Source organism: Ictalurus furcatus, chromosome 11, assembly GCF_023375685.1.
Source record: "Ictalurus furcatus strain D&B chromosome 11, Billie_1.0, whole genome shotgun sequence".
NCBI lineage: Eukaryota > Metazoa > Chordata > Actinopteri > Siluriformes > Ictaluridae > Ictalurus > Ictalurus furcatus.
Window position 1 is genome coordinate 22,070,891 of NC_071265.1, and position 10,888 is coordinate 22,081,778.

General features: G+C 39.6%; 1 protein-coding gene and 1 long non-coding RNA gene across 2 annotated transcripts; both read left to right on the forward strand.

Annotated features, from left to right (window-relative positions):
* Positions 1-2,941: 2,941 nt before the first annotated feature.
* kcna3a (potassium voltage-gated channel, shaker-related subfamily, member 3a) lies at positions 2,942-4,486 on the forward strand. Its single transcript, XM_053636997.1, has one exon. It carries the CDS (start codon positions 2,942-2,944, stop codon positions 4,484-4,486), a length of 1,545 nt encoding a protein of 514 aa, XP_053492972.1.
* A 669-nt stretch (positions 4,487-5,155) lies between these two features.
* On the forward strand, positions 5,156-10,645 carry LOC128614930 (uncharacterized). The gene is made up of 3 exons (XR_008387113.1): positions 5,156-5,308; positions 6,763-6,874; positions 9,666-10,645. It is a non-coding gene; the product is annotated as an uncharacterized LOC128614930 (long non-coding RNA).
* The last annotated feature ends 243 nt before the right edge of the window (positions 10,646-10,888 follow it).

Below are 10,888 nucleotides of genomic sequence, written 5' to 3' on the forward strand. Positions count from 1 at the left end.
ATATGGAACTGAACTACCTTATAAGAATTTTTGACTAAATCCAAAATATTTTTTTTTACCAGAGTTTATTAAGAGGCACAGATCTGGCAATAACAGTTTCAATGATGCATAGTTTAAAAGTAACTTATAGAAAAATGCAGAATAAAATATAACATTTTAATACCACAAATGATTTAACACCATCGTTATGGGAGTCATTCTTGTTTGTAGTGTTAAATAAGCTGATGAAAGGAAGAATACTTTATCCTACAATGACCTTCAGGTGAGTGTAGCCCTTCATTAGTCTCGCTTTCCTTGCTTCAAAACACAATCTTTTTTAATGCAACCCTGGCCAACCCTGACCACCTAATCATCCTCTTTATCTCATAACACATTAAACTGTACTAAATCTATATGTTTGGTGTGAATGTCTGTCTTCTGCAAATGTCAAGCTAACTCAAAACTCGAGCTTAGTTTAGGCATCTAACATGTACGTACACATCTAACAACATGTATGTTTAGGCATCTCTTTTAGACCCTTCAAGATCATTATTGTTTTAATAATCTTAAATCATGTTATACAGTAACTGCTATGAATTATTTAGTTCCCACAGTGGGTCTAACCAGAAAAGTGTGTAGTTACAAGAGTGAGGGCTGTTAGTCTGATCCCCCTGACAGATTCTACTTATAGATGATCTAAAGAGGATTAATAGAAATTCTTCTATTTTCACAGATAACAATGGCATACAGAAACTCTTTTTCAGACCAGTGGTTGATATTTCTCTATAAATATCATAAATACCAGAGGTTGATATTTCTCTATAAATATAAGTTTTCAGTTAAAATAATTTATAAGCGTATAAATCCCACAGAAATAATAATACCAACTAATCATATAGGCATAATACTCATAAAAATGAGTCATAATCTTACAAACTAAACAGTAGCAGCCAAAAAGCTCAGAAATACCCATTCCTTATTCTGCAGGGCAATGTATGAGAGAGATGTAATTTTTTTTTTTTTTAATATTTATTTATTTATTTATGGGGGGTTTACAAATACTGTGTTCTCCATGTAATTTAATATGGAATTAACATGTACTTGCATTCAAGAAAGTTATTTTGCGTGTAAATTTCCCACATTCAAGTTTTAAACTTTTGGTTAAGTGTTGGAACACAGACACTTAACTATGATACACTGTATCATATGATACTGTATATGATACACAACTGTGATGTGCTATTATGTATGTTACATAATTATGTATTTACAATTACATTCCTATTTTGAGTTTGGGGCTTCATCATTGTGAAGTCTGTTGAAGCACAAGAAAATAGAGACAGAGGAGAGCAAGACAGATAAAGAGGACACTCATTAATGTTGATTGTATAGTTACATGACAGACTGGATACAGTAGGCTAAATATTGTGCATTTCATACTATCCTTAAAGCAAAGCCAAAAACTGTTAATGTGATAGCTTGTAAAACAAATAAATAAACAATTTGTATTATTATAATGTTCTGTGTGGATTAAGAATGAATGAGAGATTGAACCTTATAATACTAAGGTCACGTATTGCTTAAATACAATTTCTGAAACAAACAAAGAAAAGTATAGTGAATGGATGGCTATTAACATAATTCACAAATGACAAAAATAAAATGTGCTTATAGTACAAGGCAAAATCGACTATAATTTCCAACAGAATCAACAAATGTCTTGCATCTTAATGTGCTCCAATGGGGGAAGCCTTTGTGAAAAAACAGTGTTGCCTCATCCTGCTTTATTTGAGCTCGACTGTAGATCCGCTCCAACACAGAGTTAGTGTGTAGACTACAAAATGCACGTGCCCAGAAAATGCAACTGCTTTCCATTAATGGTATAAACACTGAGAACGTTTTGCACACTACTGTAGGGAGAAAAAAATATTTAATAAAAAACGTGTTAATAGCACGTCATGTTGTCGTTGTTGCTGTTTTCCAAATTTAAGACAGAAGAAAGACAGGCTGCGTGTTCCCCTCTTATTAACTCTGCACTGTTATCTTATAATTGACTATTAGATTAGACGAACGCTTAGGTTTTCTGGTGACATTTTGTTCTTAGACGTCCCGTTTCATCAAATGTTTAATAATGTCCAGTGATGTTAGGAAGCTCGGTGTGCGTTCGGCTCTAAAGCACGACTCCGGTCTCCATATTGAACAAACACGCGCGCTTTTCACCTTTGGGAGCCGCGTCACCATGGAGAGCACCATCCGGCTGTAAAGCATCCCAGCGCGCGCGCTTCTCCGATGCCACCCGATGGCTTTTCTCCTGAGGAAATGCTTAAATCAGCACTGCGTACTCAAAAAGCGTAATGATTTCTTTTGTTGTTGTTTTGAAGGATAAACCCGATCGCGCCATTTTCATCTAAAAGGCTGTCACGCGCGCTCGGGTTTGTAGGCTACCACTTGGTTGTCTGCCTGTGAAATGTTTCGCGCTCGACACGAATCATTTTTCTGCTCTTTCAACACGTGCTCCTCTTTTTTTTTACGGAAACGCTATTAACCATTGTCATTGAGAAAATGTCTAGTCGGTGACTGGGCGCGTTCCATTGAACGGGTTGCTATTTCAAATTGCGTAATTGATTTTCTACCCACGAACATCTCGCTGGAATTTATAGCCATTCGTGTATGAATGGGTGTATTTTCGTAGAAAAAAAAATGAGACTGTAATTGATGTTTATGTTAACTTAGGTTCTGATTTGGCGAGGGTGCGTGAAGCGCACGCGCGCTGTGGGCGGGAGTAGACGCGTGTTTATAAAGGGCGCTGCGCGCGCCGTGGGGCGGCGACACCGCGCGGAAACGGCTGTCACGAACGCAGAGGACTCAGTAAAGACGCGAGGGAAGTCTTTTTCATTCGTTCCAAGCTGGGTGGGAGAGGCGCGCCTCTCTCAGGCTCCTTGTCGCCTCTCCCCACCCCGGTATGGATGAACACTATAACCTCATAGACTCGCCATCGACGCGCCACCGGGGAAACAACGTCGACAATCACGGCTACGCGGAGACAGAGAAGGGCAGCATGACGGTGATGGCGGCGGAGTTGCTGGAGGAATCGGCCGCGCTGCCGGGCCACCTGTCGCTAGATCGATATGAGGCGGAGCACGAGTGCTGCGAGAGAATGGTCATCAACATCTCGGGCCTGCGCTTCGAAACGCAACTCAAAACTTTCAACCAATTTCCGGACACCTTGCTCGGCGATCCGAAAAAGAGGATGCGCTACTTCGATCCGCTCAGAAACGAGTACTTTTTCGACAGGAATCGACCAAGCTTCGACGCCATCCTCTACTACTACCAGTCGGGCGGGCGCATCCGGAGACCCGTCAACGTGCCCATAGATATTTTCTCGGAGGAGATCCGCTTTTATCAGCTTGGCGAGGAAGCGATGGAGAAATTTCGTGAGGATGAGGGTTTTATCAAAGAAGAGGAGCGCCCCTTGCCTAGCCATGAGTTCCAGAGGCAAGTCTGGCTTTTATTTGAGTACCCGGAGAGCTCTGGCCCGGCCAGGGGCATCGCCATCGTGTCAGTACTGGTCATTCTGATCTCCATCGTCATTTTCTGTCTGGAAACTTTGCCTGAGTTTAGGGACGATAAGGATCCGGTCACTGTAGCGCCTGTAATTAACGGAACTGGCCCGTACGGGTCAGGTTCTTTTACTGACCCGTTTTTTGTTATCGAGACGCTTTGCATAATTTGGTTTTCCTTCGAGCTGCTTGTCCGTTTCTTCGCCTGCCCAAGCAAAGCCACCTTTTCCAAAAACATCATGAACATAATCGACATCGTGGCTATAATCCCGTACTTCATCACCCTTGGTACAGAGTTGGCTGAGAGACAGGGTAATGGGCAGCAGGCCATGTCCCTAGCCATCCTGCGCGTGATCCGCCTAGTGCGAGTGTTTCGCATCTTCAAGCTGTCGCGCCACTCCAAGGGCCTCCAGATCCTTGGGCAGACGCTCAAAGCCAGCATGCGGGAACTTGGCTTGCTTATTTTCTTCCTTTTTATCGGGGTCATTTTATTCTCCAGCGCTGTGTACTTCGCAGAGGCGGACGACCCGGCCTCCAGCTTCAGCAGCATCCCGGACGCGTTCTGGTGGGCCGTGGTTACCATGACTACGGTGGGCTACGGAGACATGCACCCGGTGACCATCGGCGGGAAGATCGTCGGCTCGCTGTGTGCCATTGCTGGGGTTTTGACCATCGCGCTGCCAGTGCCTGTCATCGTCTCCAATTTCAACTACTTCTACCACCGGGAGACGGACGGCGAGGAGCACGCGCAGTACCTGCACACGGGCAGCTGCGAGCATCTCGACTCCGCTGAGGAGATGAAACGGACACGGAGCACCTCGTCACTCAGCAAATCGGAATACATGGTGGTAGAGGAGGGAATAAACAGCGGGTTTAAGCAGGTTAACTACACAAACCAAAATAATCAGAACTGCGTAAACATCAAAAAGATTTTCACAGACGTGTAAATCAAACGCAGTTCCAGTCTGCGATGCTCCTCAGATCAATTACCCTTTCTTCTTCATGCAGACCCTGTACGCCTGTACGGACTAAAACCTGTTGGCCTGCAGATGCATTCTCTACAGTGGCTAAAAGTGAACGAAGGGCGGGTCAGGGACGTTAAATACCCTAAAAACAATAATGAAGCGTTTGTGATTGTCAGTCTGCATTTGTTCTCTGTGTTATATATAATCGTCATCATACGTATTGGCAATATATTACAAAATCTAAGCCTGTTGATGTGATGAAACGATATATTTTCGGAGGTCACGTGTTAGTGTCACATGCATTTTGTTAGTATCTATAAGTGCAGATTTCATTTTAACAAACTGAACGTATGTGGATAAAACCATCAAACTGTCAAATATATACATATAGCCTATATATAGCCTAGCCTACTGTATGTATTTATTAATCAAATCGCCTTTAACTAGACCAAATAACATTGTTATACAAAATGAAAGAATGGATTGTTATAGCTCAAACATGCTTTATTTTGTGTATAAAAAGGTGTGTGGAAATAATTATCACCAAGTCGATGTTAAGTGTTGTAATCGGCCACATAAAAAGCTAAGCCCCCCCCCCCCCCCCCCCAGTCTGTTTATCATTTCCCTGTAGAATTCCACACGATTAGCATTCAGGAAAAGACACAGTAGGTTAGCATAAAAAGAAAACACTTGTTTCTTGCATGAGAAAACAGGACTGAGCTGAGCACGCGCGGATTCACCTCCCCGTCAAGACCCCTGGCTCCGCCCTATGATGCAGTCTCCATAACAACCACAGTTTCCTGGGTAACCCCAGTTAATGTTGCCGTTACTCATCTCCGTTGCTCCAGCAACGCTCAATTTGGTTCACAAAGCTCTGCTGGCAAAAACAGTCAGAGACAGACGAATAGAGCTAACTTTAACTCGCAAAGGAGGTCAAATTATACATTTGCTTTTATGGATAATTTTATTTATCCTCCCAAATTATTTATACAAATTATTTATAATCCTCAAAATAATTCTGAAAACGTTATTATTCGCAGATGTCTTGGTAGATTAAAGATAACTGCACTACTGGTTATAGTATACAACCTTTATTCAAAGAGATAAAGACCAAATCAGGCATTATTGGAGACCTTCATGAAGCCCAGCAAGCCTTCTGCTTGTATAATCTCTTGCCTTGGCTGAGTCCTGTAGATGTCAGCTTGAGGAAGACTGGCACTACGTGACTGAGCAAGCTCATTACAGAGACTCACATGCTGACTCTCTTATTGATCGAAGTCAAAGGCCATTTACTGGATCTCAGTCCAGCAAAACCCAAACCATATGTCAGAGCTTTGTGAACTGTCACTGCAAATGTGTGTGTGTGTGTGTGTGTGTGTGTGTGTGTGTGTGTGTTGATTGAGGGGTGGGGGGTTGTTTGTTTATCCAATTTTTGAGAGATCACGTGGGAATCCAGAAATCATTTTCATGTAATATTAAAAAAAAAAAAAAAAAAAAAAAAAAAAAAAACATCCAGTAATATTATATAAACAACTAAAGGCTGGTAACACTAATATCACTATTTATTTCTTGAACATAGCATCCAATTTGGTTTCAAAATAACTTGATTTAATGGGACTCTACATATTTAATTTTATTTAATCATATTTAAATAGCGTGAGAAGAAAAGCTAATTTTGCTCAGTGCTGCCATCAAGTGATGTGTTTTGGCCCATGCAAGAAATCACCAGACAAATAGTCCTACTACATATACTGTACTTTCTAATCATACCAGAAATTTCTACTAGATATTTAATGTCCAGTATAATATAGCCTTATATTTGACACAAAAAAAAGGATAATTAAATTTTTTCATATTTAGTTATGGCATGCAAACTGTTCTATCAAATAGTATTTTCTGGTGATTTCACATATGCTCTTAGCTATGCATATATTTTTATTGTTGTTGTTTGATTCTTGTTTCATTGCTCATATTTCTGGATGAGCAAGAAAGAATCTGCGTGCATAATCATAGTGCACAGCTGCTGCTGCATGATGTTTCATGGCAGAGAGCTGAGATATCGGAGGTGTGAAATGAGCTGTCTGACGTCTCTGGAAATTCAAGCTGTCAGCTGATAACGTGCGATATAAGCTGTCGCTTCTTTTCAGCCTCAGATTCACAAGTCACTTTTTAACTAATAAGAGGAGGCTTGGCTGTGGCTTAGTCAATAAGGACACCAAATATTGACATTTTTTTCTCCTTTTATTTCTGTTTCCCAGGAGGTAAAGCTCAGGACCCTGTACTACTAAAGATTTCTGCTGATGGGCATTCACATGACACAATCAAGCTGACTATAGCTCCTATTCCAAACTGGGAAAAGAAGTTTTCAAGGTAATCTTTATTGTGTTAGGCTTTTCACATGCTGTGGAGGTGTGGAAGGCTAACATGTGAGCAAGAACTGATCTTACTCATACAGAGTACCTTTGTAGCTAGAGTGTACAGTCCTCATCATTCCCTCGCACTAAACCTAGTACACCAGGAATTGTTGACAATTTTTTTTTAATGTAATGGTGATATTTTTAGTATTTTTTAAACCTTCATACATTAATTTTCAGTAACCACTTTATCCTGGCCAGGGTCAAATTAGATACAGAACCTATCCCGGGAACACTTGGTTCAAGCAGGAATAGAAGGCAACACACATATTCACATGCTCCTTCACACCTAGGGGCAATCTAGTGTAGTTAATCCATCTATTGACATGTTTTTGAAAGGTTGGACAAAACCAGAAAACCCAGAGGAAACCCATGCAGAAAAAGAGAGAACATGCTAAACTCTATCTCAGGACTTCAGGATCAAACCTGGGAGCTGTGATCAAACTCTGCAGCTGTAAGGTGGCAAAGCTACCTTATGTGTTGCCCATTTTTTAAACATGCATAAGAAAATTTATATTCTTATATTCTATATTACTATTCTTTCATAATTTGTTTATATATTTGCATCTAGAAAAAAAATGGTCCAAATACATCTACATCAAATGAACGAGTAGCTGTAGTTTACCATCAAAGAAATTAGGAAAATATTTCAAGAGTGCTATTGATGATGTTACTTCCTGTTTGTTTCAAAGTTGTCTGCTTTTAGTTTCTTGTCAGCATTGCAACAATTCCAGCAGAAATAATGAATAAAGCAACCATAGCCAACAATTATTCTAATTGCATAAGAGGTTAAATGTATAATTGGCAGCTTCTACTGGAATTAATTGGTATTGACTTGGTATACCTTTCTTTTCATCTTGAGGAAAATTTCACAAGAAGTGATGACACTGATAGTGAACATTTTGATATAATCTTCTCTTATGTAGTTATAAATATGGATATTTTCAAATAACCAAACAGTAAAACTGCATTTAAATTACAGCTGATGATTGGGGCATTAAAGTACTTGTGCTTACACCAGAATTCAAACACATTATGTAGCTTTAATTCAAAAACTATTCAAAGCTTTAACACATTTTTGGGTTATCACAATTATCTTGGTAGTCTGAAGGACGTGTGAGTGCTTGTTTACCTTTAGTATTGTTTGTTTGTCTGCACATGAGCCTCACTTGTTTGTGTGTGTATTTTATTTGTGTGTACTACCACTAGGGGTCTCGTTGTATCGATAGACTCCTGTATTCATTACAAGCTCATTCTGGGTGTTATCACACTTCATTTCTGTCACTGAAGGCTCTCACATCGTTAATTACATAGAGAAAGCTGATATCCTTCTAGCTCTGGCTGCTGTTCTGGCAATCATATGACTGAGTGGAGCTGATGTTATATTCACAGAAAGTGACTTACAGTATTTAAACACTGTCCATTTAAACACTGTGTGAAATATTACAGATATGCTCTGTCATGACATCATTGTTATTATCATTAAATACTTAAATATTTATTTCCATTTAGAACATTTATATCAATTATGGAAAATCTTTATTCCGAGATTATTCAGATACTGTATTTTAATAGTGTGAGTTCTGAGCAGGACAGGTATTATCAGCAATATCTGGCAGCATGAACTTTTGTTTTTTTCTAATAATACACAGTGATACATTGGAAAAGCTACAGGATGTACTCAAACTGCTGAATACATGTAACAACAAACATGGTCACAAAGCAGTTTTAGAGAAATTAGATCCTTAAAGACCAAGTAGATCCCTAAAGAGCAAGCCAAAGATGACAATAGTAAGCAAAGACTGCTTAAGGAGCAGATGTGGCTCAGGTGGTAGAGAGGGTTGTCCATTAATCGTAGGGTTCGATTCCCGACCCACATGACACCACATGCCGAAGTGTCCTTGGGCAAGTGCCTTGCATGGCAGTTCTGCTACCATTGGTGTGTGTGTGTGTGTGTGTGTGTGTGTGTGTGTGTGTGTGTGTGTGTGTGTGTGAGAGAGAGAGAGAGAGAGAGAGAGAGAGAGAGAGAGAGAGAGAGAGAGAGAGAGAGAGAGAAAATGTGTGAATGGGTGAATGAGAACCAGTGTAAAGTGCTTTGGAATCACTAAGGTTAAAAAAGTGGTAATGCAGACCATTACCACTTAAGAGAAAAATGTTGAGACTCAAAAGGGGACTACTACTGGGTAAAATTGTATTAGTGAATACTCTATTCTAGAATAAGTAGGTAAGTACAATTACATTTCAAATATGCTAGATTCATATATCTAGATGAATGCAATACATTAATTGCATCCACTAGCAATTTCATAAACTGTATGGTAAAAGTTTGTGGACTTAATAATAAGTACCATGTTTCTGAGAAGGCTTTCCATTAGATTGTGACTGTGGGGATTTGTGCTCATTCAGCCACAAGAGCATTAGTGAGGTCAGGCACACTGATGTTGGGTGAGGAGGCTTGGAGCACAGTCACCCTTTCAGTTCATCCCAAACTGTTCAGTGGGGCTGAGATTAGGCCTTTGTGCAGGTCACTCAAGTTCTTTAACTGCAACCTTGTAAACCATGCATATATAGACCTCGCTTTGTGCACAGACTCATTGTCATGCTGGAACATGTTTGGACATAATTTGAGTCTGCCATTTGATCATGAAGAATAACTGGCTGGTAAACTGTCTTTCCTTCCAACTGAAAAGCGGCTCCTCACCTGTCATCTTTCAATTATGTGACGCATGTGTGTTTTGTTTCGGCAGAGACAGATCAAGGCTTATCAACAACCACTAGGCACAGTACAAAGCACAGGACAAAGCACACAAACTTATCTAAGAGATGTCTGCATTGTATATCACCTTCTCATCATATGAAGACTCTAGAAGTGCCCTTGTTCATTGGATACACTGCCAGATTGAATGTATATAACCAATCAGACGGACACTCAAGGAACAGAAGTTGATTAACTTTGACATAACTGCTTTCTGCAGTGACACATATATAAGTGAGTATGGTTTTTGGTATGTTTTTCATGTATTCAATGTTTATGCTGTTTTCATACCAGATGTCTGTGTATAAGTGTGTTGTTATTAATGTGTATGTATTAACTAGATTAGACATTCCAAGCACTGAAGCACCAAAACTATCAATGTTTTTTGATGAGATGAACTAATAAAACGAGTTACAAACATCTCCAGTAGTGATTACTCTTTCTTTCTCTGTCCCTCTTTGTCTCTCCACTATATCTATTTTTCTTTATAAGGCTGTTAGAAATCAGTCTTTAAGTAACTGAGTAATTCAGTATAAGATCTATACTAGAGAGCACAGTTTGTGAATGTCAATAGAACAAAACAATTCAGCTGTACTGTAGAATATAACCACAATTACAATTCCCTCATTTATTCATTAATTTTTAGTTGCTGCTTTATCCTGTGGTTTGGTGCATACACCAGTCTATCACAAACACTCACATCTAGGGGCAATTTAGACTAACCAATCCGATTCCTGGCATGTTTTGGGAGGTGTGAGGAATCACTGAGTATTTAAAACCCACATGGATGTGGGGAGAACACGCAAAGCTCCGGCCAGACAGTAAATAGAGCAGAGGATAAAACCCCAGACCCCAGAGCTGTGAGGCACCAACACTACCTGCTGTGTCCCTACGCTGCTCCATCTTGTTTATACTTCCTATGTCAATGGGATAATATGCTAAATCAGTGGGCTATTAAATACTTTTTGTACACACACACACACACACACACACACACACACACACACATATATATATATATATATATATATATATATATATATATATATATATATATACATATTAGACTATTGTCAATACTGAAAACCAGCTGCACCTGTATGGCCTGCACTTAATTCACATTAAAGTGTGGAGATATTTTTTATTTATTTATTATTTTTAAAACTTTTTTCCATTATTATGTCAGGTGTTTCCCAAAGGAAACCGAGCAGGTGT